Genomic DNA, 22,557 nt, shown 5'->3' with positions numbered 1-22,557 from the left:
TTCTTCTAGTTTCGGCTGCATCAATTGTTTACTGGAAATGAATTAATGTAAAAAACAAAACATTGTGCTTAAAGACATTTAATAGCATATTGGCAGAAGCAACTTTAAGGATCAAGACATGTTGTCGTCCCAGACCGTCTCTGTGAGGATGGCAACACTGTCAAGGCGGTGGCCAGGGTAGTACTCGAACGTCCACATGAAGTTGGTGAAAACCACTGAAACAGCAATTTTGCTTTGCTAATTAATCATGCCAGAAATAGTATTTATTTATTTATCAATGGTAATAGACCGTTTTACAGATAAGGATAATAAGATGGCTATTATATTAAGGTTAATTATTAGAATATCATTCAGTATTTAAATAATTGAATGATAACTATAAAAAAACACTAAAATAACTAAGTTCAAATTTAATTTATATAAAATAATATTGATTCACAAAAAGTACTTGTTCCACCAGGACTCAAACCCGTATCTCATACTTACCAGGCGAGCATGCTACCACTACACCACAGCGCCCTTACTTTTTTGGATTCTACTGTTTTGTATTTGACCATTTCTGCCACATATGTGTTTAAATAACCAAACTAACATATGATCAGAAGGCAAAATACCTGTCAAACAACTTTTAATATTCACTAAATTTATATAAATGGCAATAGCATAATTTATTTAAATGAAGCTTGATTCACAAAAAGTACTTTCTCCGTCAGGACTCGAACCCGCATCTCTCAATTTATTACTGTAATAAGTTAATAATGTATTAATCAAATTTTAATAAATTGGTAAAGAATGAATTCCAGAGTTACAGGCCAAATAATAATGCCAATGATCAAGAGTAATACACCTTAGTGGCGATGAAAGTGTAAAATCATTAAATGATAATAGTCTCATAACAGAATTGAATATGCCTATATCACCTTAAACATAAACTCAACCAAATACATGTTATCTTTTATTTGTAACAAACTCTAAACTGGTATTGAATGCAGAAGCATCAAGTAGCTAGCATTTGACTTATTTTTTGTTATCGACATTTTATAAAGTCTATAGTATTCTTATAATTTTATCCATTTCGGTATCACTTAGTAGCTTAGTAAGAAGACATATTATATCTTAATCTAATAATCATATTTACACAAATGTATGAATCGAAATAGAGTTGAGCTAAAATGTAGTAAAATTATTTATAATAAGAAGCCTCCTAAAATCACATTACAATTTTGATTTGGAAATAAGATAAAAACAATTACACATTTTGCAAATTTTCCACCTAAAGAAAACTGTAAACATTGAAACCACTCACACATCTCTCCCTCGTGAAGGTTGCCCAGCAGCTCCTGGCAGGATATGTTACAGGGATTGTGAGGGATTAACTTGAACACTGTGGATCCTCTCAACTGTACCAGCACTATCAGTCCAGAGTCCAGTTCAACCTATTCACCAACAAAATTGAACACCGTAATTTTGTGAAACTTAAACTCTTTCTGACTTAAGATTCTTGCATTGTACTTAAGTGTTATTGTCTTAATGTACTTTGTAAACCTAGAAAATGGCAAGTTTCAGCTATGTAGTACTCTGAGCCAGTTTTTGGTCACTTCTTCGATAATGTATAACTTTTAAAAGCTATCAGGACAAAAATCTTTGTCTTTTCGGATTAACAGGGAAACAGAAAAAAAGTAACTAAGGGAACTGCCTAATTGCTTTCTTATGAAAATTTTAACAGGTGTGGTATTTGCCACAAACCAGTTACTAATTAGTCTGAAGCCTTCAGAGAGCAAGAAACCCTCAGTTAATTGGTTGGAAGAATGCAAACTTCTCCATTCTGGGCCTCCATCTCAGTTGACTTTCCCTTTCTGGATAGTCTCACCTTAACTAGAAGTGCCAGATTCTCTTTCTTTCTCAAGATGAAGGGATCCTTAAATCATGGAATGAGGATGCCATTCTCCCAATTTCTCCATCTCAACAGCACCATACTACAACCCACATTTCCAAACCTCATTCCTATGAAAAGTTCAACCTATTTGAATTGCAAGCACAAATTTCCTATGTACATTATGTGGTATACTGCTGTGGTTTTTCAAGTTTACCTCTTCGGCTAGGAAAGTATTTGTACAAATTTGGTTTGTTTTATCACACGCCATCCTTTGAATAAGCTTATGAACACATTTCTGTAAGACAATTATAATATTTTATACTTTTGTCATAGGAGAATATTGTAAATTTCCTTCATAGTACCAAACTGGACATATCACCCTTGATCAGATTCCGGTACCTTTTTATAGTTGTACGTATTGTAGTCTGAGGACATGAGAACCCAGTTGAAGTGAGCGGGAGACACGGAGTTGGACAGAAAGTATGGCCGTTGGTAGAATTTCCGCAGAGCCTTCACAGCATGGATGTCACAATTCTGCCTGGAAATAATTTAAGTTAGTTTTAAACTGATATTTTTCTGCATATTTTACAGTTTTATAATCATTGAATATTCATAATCTGTATTTGAGTATAGCGTATTTGCAGATGACAATGCTTATACTCTCAAATACTTCAATATATCATCAAACGTTGGAAATCAAGTAGTTTATTTTCCCTCTAAAACTGAATTGGAAATAGGCTTTCCTACAAAGAGAACCATCATAAAGAGTGTCTTTTATATAAGGGAATCAAATGTCTAACTAGGGGAATTATTTTTAAATCAACGGAAACTGATTTTTTATGTATTTATAATTTAGAGGAGTTACACATCCAAAAGGGAAAGTGATATCCTGCTCACTTTAGTGATATATAATTGAAAGGGAATATAAGAACACAACTATTGTTTAACTATTTTAGGTGTTTCTATGTTGATATTTAAGGTAATAATTTTTTTAATTTCACTTGAACAAATACAAAAAAATTAAATTTCCTATTTAAACACTCTGCAGTTATAACTATGGGTGAAAAGAATTCAGGGTTTCTAGAATTCATAGGAAAACTACATGTAGTGCCCATTAAGAAAATTAATTTCCAACAAGGATATCAAAACTGAATTTTGGTATGTGTTTAGATTATTGAACAATTCTATAGCTAAAATAATTTATACATTGTTTCCTTCCAACAATGAACCACAATGGGGAGAAAGTTATTATTTATTAAGTTTGTGTTGGTGGGTTCCACTTTGGAGTGAGCCCCATCAAACTTTAGAATATTGAAGAAGGAGGTGCATTTCTTAGACATATCCTCCAGTTTTCTCTCTGTAGTATCTGGAATCGTTACAAAATTAGCAGAAGAAGGGACTGACTTTTAAATCATCTTACATATGAATATAATCTAAATAGTTTATAAGTACATTTATGAATGTTTGGTTTGTTTTCATTTGATGGTGAATTATTAATACTTACTGTTATACATTTTGAATTTGTTTCATGTAAATATCTCAAAGTATTATAAAATGGCAACACATTTACACAGCCAAAAGAAAGCATACAATCAAAATTAAAATATTATTCATTTACAGAATTCAGAAATTGAAGTAGATAGATAAAATGTAAAAAAATATTATTACTCATGTGGATTCACATTGTAAAATTAAAAGAATAATAAATATATCTTATTAAAAAGTTAAGGGATTGCTAATTATATTGTAAAAAGAAATTGTGTTTTATTAAGAATATCAATACAGCTATTTCTTTGAGGTATGGTTTGAACTCATTGAATAAATACACTAATAAACAATCCTAAGCTTTTAGTTTGTTTATTGCAAACAAAATTATTGATCTTCACTGCATTGTGTTTTGTTGTATCCGCTGTTCTTTCTATGCAATTATATGAAAAGATATTATTTTGAAATCATATTACAACCACAGAGGTAATATACAAACTATCCAAGATTTTCTTGAGACTCTGATTAATAATAATTAACTTCTTGTTGTGGGTGACAATTAAAATGTTAAATAGCTTGGTACTATTTAGTCTACTATTTCATATTTTTTCCATAAAAATAGCACCATTTTTACAATATTAGGCACGTATTGTACAAAGAATACAACTCATTACAAAATGTGTCTTCCTGTTTAAATTATATTTACATTAATAGTAACATCCAGAAAGTGGTGCATTGGTGGGAACACTAATGTAACTGTTCTCAAAGCATTTGTAACACACTAAACAGTTATAAATTGTTCAGAGTGAAGTTTAAACAAAGGCCTCAGTAAACATAGATGGAGTTAGTATAATCTTATTTCAAGAATACTGTAAAGATGAAAAATACACATTTTTCTGCATAATTTACTTGTGCTTTAGGCATATCCAGGAGTTCAGTTTGAGGAGTTCTGATATTTTGTATGGAGGAGTCCAGATGACCTTCTTTTCTTAATACACTGCATTGAAGATTGAAGTTAAAGTTACAGGTTGAGTCAAAAGTATAGGCAAAAACTTTTAATAATGGCTAGATAAATTACATTAAACTAAAAAGCATCTTCTATTATTTTGTCTGTCCCAATCAACTAGACTATGTGGTGATTACAAAATACAGTTGACTATATTTAATCACCCCAATCTTTAATAATTAGCGTTCCTCTATGTGAATACTACTGATCATTTCCAGCTGTCATAAATACCCTTAAACCAAAACCCATGCATGCAAGATATGCTACTCAAATATACAATGAAGCCAGTTTTAGATTCTATGGAGATATAGTTTATACATAGAGAATTCTATTATGTTCATATCAACATGTCTATAAGAGATTCTAACTTAATAGCAAAATGTATGTGTCTAAATTAAGGCTACTCTGATATTCCACTACTGCTCTGATATTCTGATTTCTGTTCAACCACTCAATCAATTGCAACTATCTCTGTGGTTATCCTCATTTTATGAGCTGGCTGAAACTATTCAATATAAATTCGACATTCCCAAAGGTATATTTATCATTTTATTTAAATTCTTCAAGCATAAAATCCATGACATAGACAACTTTATTTAATATCAAAATCAATAGTAAAAGTACCGCATCAAAAGATTTTATTATGTTTCTCCAATGATTTTGGGGGAGAACTTGGGGAGTCGGGCTCTTCATAAGTACATCACTGGTTTTAATTAAACTGATAATTATTTTGTAACTTCTGATTTTGTTGCAGAGAAACTAAGTCTGTAATGGAACATTTACTTCCATTTACTATTCCACAAATATTATTAATGATATATAAAATATGATGTTAATAAAATTATGCCATGCAATGTAGAATTTATAATGGTTATTTTAACAATGAAAACCATTTTATCTAATCCCTTTCACTATCATTAGAATATAAGCTTACCAGTGGACAAACCACTTGTCAACAGCAGGATTATGAATTCTCTTGAGGAAAGCAAGTAAATCCGAGGAACCAGTGCGCAAGTTGGTGGTCAGGATACAGGGCACTGTCTCGATCAGTTTATCATCTTTTAAGTAGAGCTACAGTAGACATAAAAGTTACAAACACTTGTATAGTAAAGACAGTAAATAACTAGATTAATTCTACTAACAAGGAATAACATGTAATGAAGCAGAAAAACCCGTCAGCGGCCTTGTATGAAGGATATTAGTTGTACATAGGTAATCAATGTCAACCATTCCAGTTGAGTATGGTTGTCGAGTGCTGCTTTCTTGCCAGACAACCCACCGTCCAGACCAATAGTGGTTGTTCTAAATCAAACCATTGGTCCTATTGTTACACAGAGCTTTCTTATGGCTTTCCCTCTCTTAACCTCTTAAAAAGTACAATGTTGTATTTATAAAACAGATTCCATTACTGTTCAGACAATGGTCAGATGCTAGTTTGAAAAGTTCTTGACTTACAGTCAAAAATACAAAGATTAAATATTCTTTTATCTAGAAAAACATTATTAAAACCATGCCCATCAATGTTAAACTCCATGTTGCAATACTATTGCTCTTCAGTGACTGGACTTTGCTCATCATCACATTGCATCCAGATAGTTAAATTTGTTTTAATATAAATAATTGTTACAAATATTCAAGGTATACTATGTATATATTATATTCAGAAGTTACTAGTTATATTAGAAGAAAATGTGCAGTGATGAAGTACCTGAGTGATGTTGTCAAAGTAGAATTCGTCAGTGCTCATGACAGGCCATCCATCCATAGCATCTGTCACTATGAATGGGGCATCTCGGTTGAGATATGAATCCAAGAGATAGTCGTAACTCACTTTGTTCAAGCGGTCAACGTGATCCAAAACTTCGCAAGACTGAAACAACAGTTTAAGTTAAGCCCACATAATGGTACATTGACAATCACTTCATTAGAAAACTCTACAATTGAGATTTAATGTTCTTTTTCAGTATCCATGTAATTTTTCTCAAATATTTACAGGTTTGATTGAGTACAATTAAAAACTTAACAGCTTCAGGACTTTGTGAGAGACAGAATAATAGAAAATACAACCCCTAAAGTCAAGGAGTAGGTGTAAAAGTTCTAGGTTTGGAATGATAGATGTTAACACTGTTATAGACAATTAAACTTACCACACAATCTTCCTCAGAAAGTCTAAACCCTTCGTAGAAAGGATTGTTCATGAGGCAGGAGTCATAGAATAGAGGTCTCCAGTCCCATAAAGGTAACATCTGCAAAAAAATAAACACTTTACTACGGTAATTGGGTTCTGGACTCAGGAGGAGTTGTAAACTACCACAAGCAGTAGTTGTACATATACAGATATAAACTGCATGGAAACCAGGGCATGTGGATCAAGTATAACCAACACTGAGATACTTGTTAATACTCCTAGCTACTTCATTATTCATCTAAGGGGTTCACTCAGCCATAACCCTTCTAAATAATAATTTAAACATTTTTTAATATCCATAAAATCTCACATCTGAGAGATTTTAGGATTGCGAAAAAGTCTGCATCACCACAGAAAGATTTTCATTATAGTAGAGGCTTTTGTTTAACCATACTGCTTCTTGCTCATATTTTACAATGTTCCATGCACTTCAAACTTGTTCCATATCCTTGCGATTGTTATTCTTATGAGTGATTGTGCTCCAAATTCCATTTGCCAATGTCTTTACAAAATCCAAATATCCTTAGCTTTCTAGTGCCACTTTACAACCTAGTTATTTTGATCCAAAGACAACATCCTATTTGATCATAGATTAAATGAGGGAAATAGCAACAATGACTTATGTAAAAATCAATTTTAATTATTAACTGATTTTAGTAGATTTTCCAACAACTCATGGAGGTTTTCAATTTCAATCATAATTTAAAAAGTGTATAAATGTTTGAGACACTTTGCAGTTACTTTAAAATACGATATACAAACTGGATGTTAAATTTAAAAGGACATATACACTTTACAGCACAGTGCATGATTTAAAGTGTACTCATATATTTAAATAATTAGATAAAAGTAATAAAATTAGTGAATTCGTCCACTATGATGAATGTATCACGTTCTGAATTACTGTAGTACTATACTTTTAATAGTGTTACTGAAATTTTATTTTTGTACCTCATGTCAAGGCACAAAGAATCTAAAAAAGTTGATAGTGTAATTAATACAAGTCTTTTCAAATTTTTAGACTTGGCAAAATTAACTCTCTCAGCTCTACATGAAGTTTCATTTGTAAGAATATTGACACTTGTAAAGTATCATAGACTTATGGGGCTGAAATTTTTATGTAACAGTACTTTAGCTATTAAAATATTGCTACTAGCAATACTTGAATAGCGAAAGTACACATTTTTAAAGATCACCACAAGTTATACAACTGGCCGTCCCTCTTTTCGTATTTCAATACATTTAACACATTCAATACATTTTCAACACATTTAAATTTTGAATAGACATCGCCAAGGCTTTAAATTATTCAATATTAAATTCTTACAATTTGGGAGTGGGGAAATCACACATACAAATAAACACTCCGTCTTTGTTTCTAAATTAAGCCCTTTAAAATCGTATATTTAATTATAATCATGTCATCGTTATCTTGTAATGATACTCGTAGGGAAGAAAATTTATAAATGACTACCAAACGAGTTTTCAAACCGAATACTTTATCCTTAATATCTCCCGATAAACTTTAATTAAGAACACCTTGTATGTTTCTCTGTTGTATAAATAAATTTTCATTTACAAAGAGGTCCCGAAACGAGGGGCAACTACCACTAAAAGAAATCAACGCCTACGGAGAAGGACTCTATAGGAAGGTGTAACCCAGAAAAAACGACCATATTATGGGAGTCCCGTTAATGGTCGTGCCTCTCGTGTCCCATATGTTACCAAATACAACGATGGGGCCGATTTGATGGGCTTATTCACCTTTTAGGGGCGCTGCACTGGCAAGGCGTGCGTCCCGTGCCGAGACCCCGAACAGATAAATCACCCGTTTCAATTAAGTGCCCCCTTGTCCGTCTGTAAAAGGCATGATTTATTTTTTCCCTGGTAGCACGGGAGTTCAAGGACCTGTCCGGCCGCATATTTGTTGTCTAGGTCTACCTGGCCTGAATGACGCACCGACTCAAGAATGACCGACCATTATTGATTACATCGACAGAGCCGTAAAATGAGACGGGGCCGATGCTCTTTATAGAAACGTGCTCAGCCTATCAAATCTGAAATCCACTTTAAAGTTTTTAAATGCTAAAGTATTTTCATGTTCCCAAAAATACCTTCTACTTGCCTGTATTTGTATATTTCTTGCCTTCACGTCCTAAACACGCGACAGTGACATAAGCTTTTGAGTTATTTAATTCTGTAAAGTAGTTTATACATTATATTAATAAGACTACATTCATTTTGGGGCGTGGGTTTGCAGACCTTGATCAGCAGTATTCTGCCTATGGCAGAAAAGTGGAGTCGCACAGTAGCAAGGGTAGAGAGCCAGTAGAGCGCTGCGCAGAGTACCGCCAGACAGAGGACAGTACTGAGCATGCGACGTAGCGCGGACCTGCGCACTGTTTGCAGTAGAGGTGCGCATATAACTGCCATCTCTGCCTCGGTAAAGCCTGCGCTCTGGCAGTATTGGTAGAAGGACATGAGTTCACTGTCGATCAGCCGCAGTTTCTCACAGTACTCGAGCTCTCGCTGTCGTTTGCTGTTACGAACGTTGTTGTTTCCATTGCTGCTCATTTTCACAGCACCACTCGCCGCCATATTCTCAGCTGGAAATAAATGGATAAATCATTCCAAAAACATGAACATGAAAAGATAAAGAATTACTTCTATTGCTAGTCATAATAATAGTTATAAATTACTGATAACATGTTAGATTTCCTTCTACTAATAAAACATTACAGACGTATATAAAGAACATATTATATTCAAACACTCTGTGATAAGCCTGGTTGTGTGTTTATCTCCTAATGCAACTTACATTAAAACTGCAATATACATTGAACAGTTTTTGTCAGGTGAACCTATTAGTTTTTCCTTGAAATTATGGCTTATTGATTTGTATTTAATATTCGATCCTTTCTATTCCTAAGTTTTCGTTTTGAAGAAGGTGATAATTTACGACTTTGTTAGTAGAAGAAAAATTACTAATATAGTTTATAGATATGTTAATTGTGACGTTAATTTATAACTTAAACCCTTCATTTTTCTTTCCAATTAATGACATGTTAACAGTACTAGTAGGACAATTGAGAAGTGATAAACTAGACATTTCTGCTTCCGATTTCCGATTTCCAACTTTCAAAATTAATATTTTACAGGGTAATCTTATATTATCGCACTCCATGGACTGGCTAGTACTCCATGAATAATCTTTTAGTTTGTGGATTGAGTTGGAAAGATGAGGGTAGGGGGTATATTTATGCATTGGATCTCAAGCAAGATCAGCACTGACAACGAGGATGGTAATAAGTTAAACCACTCATTTGTCTCTCTCCGTGCCATTACGTATGATGCTGAACACATCAGCAACATTTGAGTAACGATTTAAAGATATTTTTTATCTTTTGGGAATAGTCTTGCCAGTTTCCGTAAAACCAAACGTTGATACCCCCATTCAGGTTAATATATCTAAGCCTGAGTAATAGAAATGAACAGAGCTTGCATTTTACGAGTTGAAAACATAGCGCCTAAAAGCTCATTCTGGCATAATAGACTGCATTCCTTTCCTAGGCAATGGCCACAAATCGAGAGCACAGGCTCTAAATGCAGGACTATATACGTAACGACTGTTTTACTACGGCTCGTAAGGTGCTCTCGGTAGGCAGGTGTGTGACGTAGCCACCGCGACATTACATTCCGCACGCACTAGAACTACAGAGTGCCGCTTATGACATATCACTCTCTGCAGATGTTATTAAACGTCTTAAACGAATGCTGTTTCTGTATTTCAATAACTAAGAGTATTAAATGTCCTTTCCAACAGTATGCAAATCCTACTAATTCATTCGTTTTAATATGTTTTGTTTTGAGATAAAGTTTTAGTTATCTCGTGCAGCTGGCAGTATAAAATAAAAAGAAAAAAATAGTTATCGTCTACAAAGCCATATTACGTCGTATAAGAATCATAGGCAAACATATATTAGATTAACTTTGGAATGATGGAGGTTTTCGTAATCGGAGAGGAGGTGAATACATTTTCCGAACATTCTGATATGACAGTGATTACAAGAGATACATTTCTTTGATAACACCCATTAAAGACCACACCAATCAATATTCATTGCCCAAAGTGACATGGGAAGATCAGAGTCTAATCCAGACACAAATATTGTTCTGTCAAAGAAGGCTTAGGCCAGTGGCGGAATCAAGAGGGCTAGTTGTCCCTCACGATCCTCCGGTAGGTTTCTACCCATTGTAATTTGGCGAACTATTGAATTTATAAACTACTACGGCTGTATTGAAACGGTCTTCGGATTTAATACATAGGTAAAGTGTTAAACTTTAATAATTGTTATGCTCTTATTTTTAGTTCTACTACTAGGAGATGTTTCATATTGAAACTATAATTAATACACAGATAAACGCTTTTCAGGTTTCATTATTAAGTGCATACTCTTAAAAAATTTAAATGATAAAGTCTGAAATGATTGAGATTTTTCTAAATTGCCAATTGATCATACATAAAACACTAAAAGAACGTTGGATGCAAACTCGCTATATGTTTCGGACGAAACAATTCTGCTACTATAAATACGGTCGTAAAGGTATGTATTGTTGTTATAATGCTATAGCCAAGATTTCCGAAACTGAATTGATAGTGCAATTTCGGCTCACACAATTTCAAACGAACCGTTAAATTTTTTCAGATAAACTTGTTTAACAGGGCCTACAGAAGAGAACTCATAATTTCATTGATCGGCGCGTCGTAATTCCGGCAGGTACATAAACCCTTTAGACCCATATTAACCATTAGTTCATTCAGTTAGCAGGTTTAATCTGTGAAATTCCAAAACCCCTAACCTTCTATAAACACGGGAATTTCTTTAAATTACGATATCAGTGCAGCATTTCTTCGAGGATTTAACTGAACAAAGTTCGAAAATAAGATCAACATCGAATAACCTTCCACTTCGTAGTAACAGTCCAATGAAAAATAATGACAATTTAAGTATTTTAAAATTATAAACCTACCTGCTGACACGCGCGATTAGTTGCGGTGAAACAACTTCAATTACAGTAGAATCTGCAGTATCAGAGAAAAACAGTGATAAAATTATTGAAAGTACAGGACATATCTAGGTCTGAGAGTTGTAACTATTGTTTAGGGGATATCCTAAGAACAATGGATAGCCGGATAGTTAACATTAGAAGGGAGGACGTAGTTCTGGAATATATTCCAGTACAGTCGTGATCCAGCTTAGTTTTCCTTTAATCTCTATTGACATTATGTATCCTTAAAATATCCAATAAGACACCACATAATGTAAATTAAAGTTTCGTATCACACATTTCGTAAATACACATCCTCATAACAAAAGGGTTGCAAACATAAACGAAATAATCATTTGAGTGAAGAAAAGGGTTTAGAAGAATTTTGTTGAATGGTCTTATTGGTACTATTAGTATTTCTTTAAATGCTGAATGAAATAGCACAAACTGCGTAAAAATCATTTAAAAATCACAATACAACAGATTTTAATTTTGGCAAATATTATATTAAAAATACTGTACGTAATAAGCATGCTTAGAATTATCATTTTGAGTTTAGAAGAAGATATTTTGTTAAATAGTCCTATTGATACTATTAGAATTTTAATACTGGATAAAATAGCTCAAACTGCATAAATGTAAAAATTATCGTTTAAGAATCATATTAGAGTGATTTTAATTTTGGCAAATATTAAATTGAAACTATGTTATGTAATAAGCACGATCAGAAGTGCGCAGCTAGGTTTTCTTATGGAAATCTTTAAAAATTAAGGTTTTGAAAGTTTTTACATGCAGTTTTAAACTGACTTGGTTATGAAGATTATACATCCTAACCATTCTGATGAAAAGATACTTGATCGAAATACGCTTTTATTAATATTTTCGATCCGTTGTATTGCAGGCTCTTATACATGTGTTATTTCCACTCTATTATCAAGAGTAATTAGGATCACGTTTTCGCCATTCAACCGCTTATTAAACAGTTTACAAACAGCAGCTGCATAAATATGTTTCTCTTATTTTGATTTAGTGTATCATTGTATGAAACGAACACAAAATTTAAAACATCTTCTAGTTCAACTCGGGTGACAACTACGTTTTTCCCTTGACGATGTCATAGAAAGTTGCCGAGTAAACTAATCAGTTACGGTGCAAAAACAGCTCGAGTCCTGATCTGATATCATGGACGAGTGGTTGGTTGTATGTTTGTGTGTATGTTACTGTAAGTTTGAATGGGTATGAATGGTTGGGTTAGGGTTAGCTTTAATGATAAATATGACGTTGCAACACAATGTAAAGGTTTCAAATTGCAATAAATTAACATTGTTATGTGAAATTGCAAATAAAGCCGCAGGAATACAAACGACATCCTAACCTAGACCTTCCAGAGCCCTTAGGTAGTATGGTAATGGTATGTTTGCCACTATTTCCTTTAATAGCGGTATCAACAGTCCATAATAATTCCGTAATATTAATTTTCTGTTTTCTTATAAAGTAGTTTAATGGTGGTAACAATCTCTCACAACGTGTATGGTCACGGCAAAACAAACTGTTCCATTTATTATAGCAGCTCAGGGGTAAACATTTCATAACCCAAAAGTGAATGGTCTGTCTCTTACACGTGATCGAGGAAAATATTGGGTATAAATGGATAACAGTTTATCCACTGTGGATTTAACAATGTCACTCCACGAACGAAATGTAATGGGTGTTATTTCACTGTGCACGCCAAAAGTGAAGTCAGCTTACACCAACACATTCAGCTTACGATAATTAATTTCGTACTCTGACTTATGAGTAGCGCTTTTCATCTTTTAGTTCTAATCCGTAACCAGAAATTCGTGTTTCGCTGTAAGACACAATTATATCGGTTGAATTATAAGAAATGTAAGTCTATTAGACAAGCTAACTTAAAAACTATATATATATATATCTTGAAATTATATTTTTTAGTTTGTTTTGAGTCCTATGACTTGCATGAAATCCAATAACAATAAAATAATTTATTGTTTATAAACAAACGTGTGCTACAAAAGAAATTACTAGTATTGTACAAATTCTAATCTAGTTGTAAATAAACAATTTAAAATATACATAATAGAATATGTGAATAATATAATATAAATGTATATGTGAATAGAATATGAGATTATGGATTAACAGTATAATTTAGTTTCTTATATAATTAAAAAGATATTTAACTTTCTTCTGAGAGTGATTACGATGGGCCAGGTAGTGCAATAGATTTTTTGGTGGGGATAATTCTTTTATTTTTAATCATAGTCTTTTCCTGAAGGCAGGAAACGTTTAAAACATTTTTCAAACTCCAAGAGTAAAAACTTTAGGTAATCTTATAATCAGTCACAAGGAAAAATCGCTGAAGATAAAAATGTTAATTTGTTATAGTATTTATATGAGCTATAGCTTCAGGAAATGACGTACGTATTGAATGATATATGAATCAATTAAATTATATTTAAAAATAAAATATAAGTAAAGAATATGATGCCTTGAAGAGCACTTTGAAAAATTGGTAGATATCTATACTGGAACCTTCCAAGGTTGTAATGAAATGTACACGCTTATAACGATTCAGTAGGAAGAACTGAAATCACTGGAAAATAATGTCATTAACATAATAAACTATCAGATTATCGTATATGTCTTGCTACATCTCAGAATATATCGATAGCTCAATCCTAATCATTCACTGCTTGGAAAAAAGCTCCCTAAGAACTTCGGCGGTGAATTTTTTAGGAATACAAATTAGATGTTCTAAAGTATATTGAATCTTTTCAGGAAATCTAACAAGTCTGTCGTGAGGTATCTCTTGAGGACTGTACTCATTATTGACAAGTCCACTTTGTCTTTATTATTAACGTCAAAAACAGTTCATTAGTACCAATAATAGTCCCAAGAATAGTTCTACGACGTTTATTTACAAGCTTACCGATTGATGTACTCACGTCATAGAACCATTCGTCGTCCTCATTATGACATGATGCACCTCTGAACAAGTAGAATGACTAAGAAACTATTCTGAAAGAAACACACGTTTTCAATAGTTATATTTCCACTTACAGCAATATTGGGCTTAACAAGGACATAACAACTGATTAAAAATTGAGACAATTGCCTGTGGAATGTGATGCAGAAATAATTGTATTTAGTTTTACATTATAATTCTTTATGAGCATTTCCGTCTTCCACATTTCCAGTCCTATTTTAGCAGTCCTCGCGAGATACTCGTAGTAACATCAATCAGCAAATAAGATCAGCAAGCAGTATTCTTTGTTTTGATATGATGGTTTAGAGTGCACGCTATATGTCCCCAATGTTCATCAGATCAATTTGGTCGGAAAAAACTATAAGTAAGCAGTATAAGCCTTTTTGCGTAGTTTCCTATTCGGAAAATATTAAATATGAGAAAGTTTAACTATGAAAGAAAAAACTAATGCTCGTATTCCTCACAGACAAGTATAGATTTCTTATGTGAACAACAAAGCCGATCAAAACTAAAATATATGTCAAGAAAATGACCTTGGACATGGCCTTTTACGGACATGATGGTGAAATTCCTCATTTGATGACAATGTGATAATTTGAGCGCAGTGGTCAGACGTGCATCTCTGAACTGAAGTTGATGTCCTTGGAATCAGAGTTAGTTGGGACTTTCTGTAAAAAAGCCATCGCCTGTACTCGGTTGCGTTATGCCTCTGATTAGAATCGAATCGAAAGAGAGAAACTGCCTTTAAAAGAAGAACATTGTTCACGTACTTCTAAAAATGAATATTAAAATCCTCACAGATAAAGCAACATTATTTTACATTTCATGAAAATTCTTACACTCTCGTCCGTCTTTTCAAGAACCAACAGGCGATCTGTACATGGCCATTATTGTGAGACCAGATTGCCAACAGTGCAAACCACATAATCAAAACGCTGTTAATTTTTCAAACAATATGGCACAGTCAGGGACATCATGTAGCGTCGGCACGCAGAAGGCACTTCTGGAGGTCTACTGTACATTTCTGTGACGCTATAATCTAGTAGGAATAACTGCAGAACATGAGCTGGTGACAGCTAATGCTCAATGTGGCAAGCTATATCAAAAATTAGACTGAAAACTTCAAAATCTACAATTTTATTTCAACGGGTTTTTAAAAAGTTTTGCAGTATTTGAATTTGAAGAAGAAAGCTTACATTGTATATATGGCTCTATGTAAAATAATAACGATCAAGGACTTCCTTGACATCTACAGTCTACATGCAGAGAATCGCTAGCCTCCTAATGAACTTTACAATCGTTCTAAAATGCATAATTTTAAGAAGTGGTTTAGGTATTTGTGTAAGAATAAATTGAGTGTTTCAATTAATAGCAAGACCAACAGCATACTGTAATTACTGTCTTGAACAAAATTAAATTATCTTTCTCATTTAGAATTCGTATTTATCATTTATTTAATTGTTAAAAAGTATCTGGAGTAGGGATCCATACAGAGGCAGAGAGAAAGCAGGTAAATTAACCGGTAAAGAATAAAACACAAACGCCTTCAGCTTGTGGCAACAATAAACATTTGCATGTGTGTTGTAGCTGTATCTACAACTCACAGGCGTTACATTATGCTTAGGCCACTTTAATGTTGCACAGGCAACTATATAAGCTGCCCTACTGGCTTAATCCCTACGAAACCCATAAATGATTCCATAACAGCAAAATAAAATATAGTTATTATGTATAAAAACTAAAAACACGAAGATTCGATGACGTTTGTCAGACATACTCTGTGCTAATAGATTACTAGATTTAACATACATTTCCCTGTTCTCCAAGGCCAGGTTTAGATAAAAACACAAATTAAAAGGCATATTATGTATAAACGAGCTCAAAAATGACAAAAATGTTTATATGTAGGTATAATATAGCAGTAATCGTGTTCAGGTCTACTGCGTGTATAAATTAGGCATATATAACTTTAGAATACAGGAGGAAAGAATTCAAAGATAGTGATTGTGCTGTAGGACTTAAAAATTAATTGGTTATGGTTTATGTTATTACTTAAACAGGCCCCTTTCAAACTAGTGGCATACGGATCGTTACAATGGCTTGCACGTATGGAACTCACATCTAATTCTTGCAAAGCGTCACAGACTAGACGGAGTTCCATTAGTCGTTACCCTTGTTTTGGTAATAAAACGTTTTGGCTCCTAAACGAATTCCACCGATGATTAGGTAGGTACCTGGCTTTTGTGAGTATGGGATGTTTTTTAAATAGGTCCAGAGTTGGAGCGGCTCCACATTATAAATATAGCACTCGGATGACGCACCATACGTTATTCCGGTACATGTTTTCCAACATGATTCCGGTATTATGAGACTACAGCAGTAGTGGGTGAACCCGCTCAGTCTTATCACTTTATACAAACATTCCAATCCTCAAAGTCTCCATACTTCTATTTCGAAAATGAAGTAAACTTGTGATGATGAAGATTTATAACATTAGCTTATAGTTGAAGTAGGGAGGATTATCATCGGATATTATAATAGTCTTGTCGCGCTATCAAATCCTGACGAGAATTTTTGTCCGCCCCAATGAAAAACAAATTTCAATGTTGCCAGCCGTATCAAAATCTTTAAGTCATAGCCATAATAAAGACACGTCTTCAGCCATAAATAAATGAATAAAAATGATTTGTTTGTACCTATAATACTTCAACTCTCCAACGGACGCACCACTATTGGCAGATTATTATTACAAGTATCACTGGTCTCTAGTACTGGCTATTAAACTCGGAAGAAAATACAGGGGATAAATACTCTCGTTATTAAAATTATAAAAACAGGAAGTTTCAAGCAATACTGAAAAATATTCTTGTCTCTAGCCGTTATTTTTCTGTCTCTGAATTACTAGGTCACGTTTCCATTTCTATTGTATTAAATAGTGGTGAGGCTAAAGGTGGTAGCAGAAGCAAAATTATCTCACTTGTTATATCATAGTTATCAAGAAACTTTCTCATACATAATGCGTATTCGTAAAAATTAAAAAAGTGGGTGCGAATTACAAAAAAAGTAGCTTTCGATCCATTTAGGTAATGCTCAAAGCAGATTCTGGATTTTCAAGGCAAAAATATCAAGTATAGCTTAGTCTTGTTGATAAGTGGTACATGAACATAACAAACATTCATACAAAAGTGTGATTACCCAAAAACATCATATTGGTAAGAATTGTAATAAAATGAAACTTGATAGTAAAATTAATATACATTTTTACACAGACAAAACGTGCTTTAATATCCTCATATACGTCGGTCTGTTCCACCATATACTATCACTTAATTACACATTAATATCGATTAGGTTACTTAAATCCAGAAAGCAAAACAATGACATAGATAACTACTGCCAGATCTTGTAAAGCACTATTTGGTAAAAGGCCTTTCCTGTAAAAATAGAGTATTCGCTGAAATGAAAATTGATTAAAATCTTGTGAAGGCCTATACGTAAATATATCCCAGAATCGATGTCTCTGAGTCTTGACTGCTAATAATTACTAGGCGTACTAAAAACGGTTTAAAATATTGAAATCTATTTTATTATAGTCTTTGTGCTACACACAACTTTTCACAGGATATCTTATTGACGCTATCATATGGGTAAAATAAATTTAGGTGTTCATATTCTATGTCGAACAATTTTTGTCAACGTTATTGGAAATATATAGAAAAGTGTGGGGCAAATGTATTACTACATACCATGTCAATAGAAGTTTACAAATATATGCATAAGGTTTGACTATAATATTTTCAGATTAACCAATTTCCTCAAATAACTTGACAGCGTTAAAATGACTGCAATGGTTGTTTAACCGGAAAGTGTCAGTATGAAATTTACCATTTAAACTATTCAACATATTGAAGTAAAGCTTGTTATTTCGAGATAATAGTGAGTTCTAAATTTATATAAATTTCAGTTGGCATATTTTTGTTGTTGCGTGTTCGTATACAATAAAATTGTAATTACTTATACAAAATTACAGTAAACCAGTTATAACAAAAATATGAAACAGTCCTGCTTCATGAATAAGAATTGTTAAATAGTAGACCACTTAAAAATGATTATCAGTCGAATTACTTACAAAACAGACACGTACAATGTTGGGCGTACAGCAGTGTCAGTGTGCAAGGGCCACCAATTGTCCTACACAAGATAGGGACGGGAGGGTGCACTATTGATCGGCCCGGCACGCTGAAGGGCTGAGGGCATGCTCTCTGATCGGCTCGGACTTTTACCCCTTTTATCCAAAATAACGCCAATTAAAATGAATTTCAATTATTGTATTGTAATAAGCAATCAGATAATTGTTTGTTTTTGATTAATGACATATTATAGTTTGACGTGCTTATTATAACGGTAATTTAACTGCTTAATGTTAATAATATACTCGTATATGAAAACTATTTTCATATGGTACTTTATATGTACTAAGAGCAAAAAAAAACTTTATACTCTGCATAAATTATTCAAACAGACCAAAAATTGTACGGTACCAAATAACTGACACAACGTTCTCAATTTCTTACACAACATCACTAAAAAACACTTATAAGTTTAAATCCGTTTCATGGACAACTAAGTACGTAAATTAAGCTTTTTCCATGCTTTATCTCTTTATTGCCATCAAAAGCATTGGCTGCATTGATGATTATCTGGATTTTTGTCAAGTAAGAATAAACGCATTCAAACGCTCTTGGAAACGTAGCTGTAGGTGCAGGTCGCCGTAAAATTCATTGTCTTATGGAAGAGCGCATAGTAATAGTTCGCCGCTTACGAGGTCTAGCCAACTTTTTTAACGCTCAATTAGCGGCTTCGCCCGCTGCTTCTACGTCGGCCATCCCTCCCCACATCACACACCTCCGTCATACATTTTTATATTCTATAATGATGTATGCAACGTTTGAGGAATCATTAAGGGGGATAGTACGGCTGATGGTGTTCAATTTTTGCTTTATAGTGTCATATTTTCTTTATGCGTGTTGTATGCTTTATAGTTAAAACAAATGTTTATGGTGTAATTTATAGGTGGAAATACGTAGAGAAATTTAATTGCAATATAATTATCATAACCTATAATAATAAGGACATGAAAGTGTTCGAAGCTTAATATTTTTCTTATGGTGTTAATACCAAGGTAGTTTTATTACAAACAGTTTTTTTTTATTAATACACCGGATTTACCGGTGTAAATATTGTCAATGTCATATTTTGTCACTGTCATGGCGAGATTGGGTAATCCGAATGCACTCTGCACGGCAATATTCAAATAGACATTTATCATCACTTATTTGAATATTAAAATTAATATATTTGGTTTCAATTGCAGCTTCTAAAAAAGTTCATTAAGTTTCACAACTTTAGAACCATATTTTTAGGGTAATGAAGTTTATGGGGTTTTCTTGGTTTAGTAAGAAGTGTTAATATTTGATAGAAAAGGTAAGAATTGTTTCGGACGACGCTTACTTTTCTTTACGAAGCACGTTATTCAAAACTATTAGCAGTTATAAGAAACTGAAAAAAATCATTGTTCATCAGGTTATAAGAGCTAAATATTCACAATATAAATGAAAACATAGGGCTGAAGAATTCAGAAGTTCGAATTATTCCAAATCAGGGCACCGGTTTGGATTTTACATACAGACAAGTTTCCCTAATTAATTTTAATTATATGCTCTCTCGGACAGTAGAACGTGAATTAGAGCACATTGTATGGTCAGACCAAGAGTTATAATTTTCGTAATCGACTGTTTATCTTGTTGATGCAGTGCTACCTACTCTTTAGTTATTAGGTGCATAGGCAGCCAAGCAGTAAAAATTAATTCATAAGCAAGCAGTAATTTGTAATCTATTAATAGTAATTTATATGGTATCCTTTCTCGAACCGAAACTACAAAAAATACGTTCAAATACTGTTGAGTGGCAAAAAACTTTAACTTTTGTATTATTATATTTATACATTAATCATTCTCTTCGATCATTGGAAGTTCTCCCTTCTCCTTGGACACACGGACAAATGTCCTAATTGCCTCCCGTCAGAATTATAAAAATGGTTAGCAAGTTTATTGAAACACGCGTTCCAAATATAAACAAGCTTAGGATGGCCGTGTTGTTACAAGACTTAATCTGCTAATAAGTTAAACACTACTCATTTCTTTCACTTTCACCACTTATACAAAACTGTTAATATTAATCTCCAGTTTGAAAGTAGGCGCGAACATAGCGTTGATTTGTGCGGTCTCAAAGCGCCAAATTATGGTTTTCAATGCGTATTGAGTTCTTTCAAGGTGTTAAAATATTGAAATTAATTATCATAATATTTTTGAACATATATTATTAATTGAAATCAAAACAAAATCACATTTTCAACAGATTTGAATTATTTGATATAAATGATTTAAAACCTGTAGGAGGTAAATATAATTTTGAAGTTTGGATGGTAAAATACATCGTATTCTCAAAAACACTCAGTGCTAAATGAATGCAAGTATACAATATACAATTAAATAAGTTATTGAGGAATAAGCATAATAAGTGAAGAACTTACGAATTACTCAGGCCGTGTACCCGCCGCTGCTACTAAGACTGGAAGGCCTTGGTACACTAGGATACAGACCAGCTGTTCCAGATTTATCTATCAGGTCTCTGGTAATGTCAACTATTACATAACCTCCCATTACCGCTATATACACTCAAGTGTACCCTGGCCGGGCCGGTGTAGCCGCCTCGTCGCGCCGGTGAATAATTAGCAAGGGTGTCGGGGCCGTGTGGCTCGTTACTCGTAAGTTTCACCCACAAGGTTTGAAGAAATGAATTTAACAACTGCTGTTCTCAGTAACTTACCAGGTATTTTGCATGAAAGCAAATCAAATATATACACGGATATATATATATATATATATATATATATATATATATATATATATATATATATATATATATTCCCTGTAAGCCAAAAGTTGTTTGACGTGGTTTTAATTAAACTATCCTTATTATGACCGCTTAAAATTGAATTAAAAACTGTACAGCTTCTAGACGCTTATGGATTGTTGCACGTACTTTTCCGCAGATGATTCAAAGGTGTTATATTTTGTTTAAGTAAAATTGTTGTGTGGGCACATCAAGTTTGATCGTTGGCATTCAGATTAATAATGCCTTTCATTTAAAAGAGATCACAGTATTATACGTACTCAAGCTAAGTTTTGAGTTAGAAATTAAACATTTATTTTCATAACTATATAATATTTTAAATATAGTATAAATTTTAAATGTGTTTGGAACGTTAGGAAATCATAATACAGAGGTTTTGTCGAAAAACAAAATTTGTTTTGTGGTCAAACGCCCTCAAAAACGCCTGATATCAGTTTTGCCCATTTCCCTAGAATCTATCCCGACAGAGGAGGATATAAATGGTAGATGGATCTTATGGAGCTCATGATACCATAATTAAATCAGTCTTCATCATATGTGTAAATAGTTTATTCAATTGCTTTACCATTATTATATGTACAATTCAGTCTTTGTTTTGTGTCAGTTGGGGTACTTTAAGAGCCAGTATCTTCTTTTCCGTACCAAAGTAATATTTTTTTAATTATATTTCTTACTTTTTATAGCAGCGTTTTACAAAATGTAACCAAAGGAATATATCTCCAAACCTCAGGTGCACATGTGACATGTACCTTTGGAGATGTTATGTAGAGTTTAAAGTGTATCAATGTTATGTACTTTAATAGCAAAGGTAGAACTGTACATTAAACAAACTAATAATATTGTGAATATATATATATATATATATATATATATATATATATATATATATATATATAAATAAATGGGTGCCTGCAAATTAGTATATATGTACATTTAAAATGAGGCAACTCACAAAACTATGTGACCAAAAA

At 33.1% G+C, this 22,557-nt stretch overlaps 1 protein-coding gene across 3 annotated transcripts; it reads right to left on the bottom strand.

The window, feature by feature from the left end:
- Positions 1-68: 68 nt before the first annotated feature.
- On the bottom strand, positions 69-21,338 carry LOC124369317. Of its 3 annotated transcripts, none has more exons than XM_046827267.1 (8): positions 21,204-21,338; positions 8,818-9,161; positions 6,515-6,613; positions 6,076-6,237; positions 5,302-5,438; positions 2,276-2,414; positions 1,307-1,436; positions 69-215 (listed from the first exon to the last, which is right to left on the bottom strand). In XM_046827267.1, the coding sequence occupies exons 2-8, from the start codon at positions 9,151-9,153 to the stop codon at positions 112-114; spliced, it is 1,107 nt and encodes a 368-aa protein (XP_046683223.1). In that variant the 5' UTR covers positions 9,154-9,161; positions 21,204-21,338; the 3' UTR covers positions 69-111. The 3 variants fall into 3 exon arrangements, with proteins under 3 accessions (XP_046683223.1, XP_046683224.1, XP_046683222.1); XM_046827268.1 differs by lacking the exon at positions 21,204-21,338 and adding an exon at positions 18,756-18,888; XM_046827266.1 differs by lacking the exon at positions 21,204-21,338 and adding an exon at positions 18,741-18,848.
- Positions 21,339-22,557: the final 1,219 nt, after the last annotated feature.

This window comes from Homalodisca vitripennis, chromosome X (assembly GCF_021130785.1).
Source record: "Homalodisca vitripennis isolate AUS2020 chromosome X, UT_GWSS_2.1, whole genome shotgun sequence".
NCBI classification, from domain to species: domain Eukaryota; kingdom Metazoa; phylum Arthropoda; class Insecta; order Hemiptera; family Cicadellidae; genus Homalodisca; species Homalodisca vitripennis.
The sequence above is the reverse complement of the archived record's forward strand: the minus strand, read 5'-3'. Positions and strand labels throughout refer to the sequence as shown.

What these genes read in the sequence shown, in the direction of transcription:
- LOC124369317 (XM_046827267.1), bottom strand. Translation starts at nt 9,153, where the DNA reads ATGGCGGCGAGTGGTGCTGTGAAAATGAGCAGCAATGGAAACAACAAC. An exon ending in GACAAGTGGTTTGTCCACTG is followed by an intron (nt 2,415 to 5,301) that starts GTAAGCTTATAT and finishes AATTATTTCCAG; the next exon opens with GCAGAATTGTGACATCCATG. An exon ending in ATACGTACAACTATAAAAAG is followed by an intron (nt 1,437 to 2,275) that starts GTACCGGAATCT and finishes GTTGGTGAATAG; the next exon opens with GTTGAACTGGACTCTGGACT.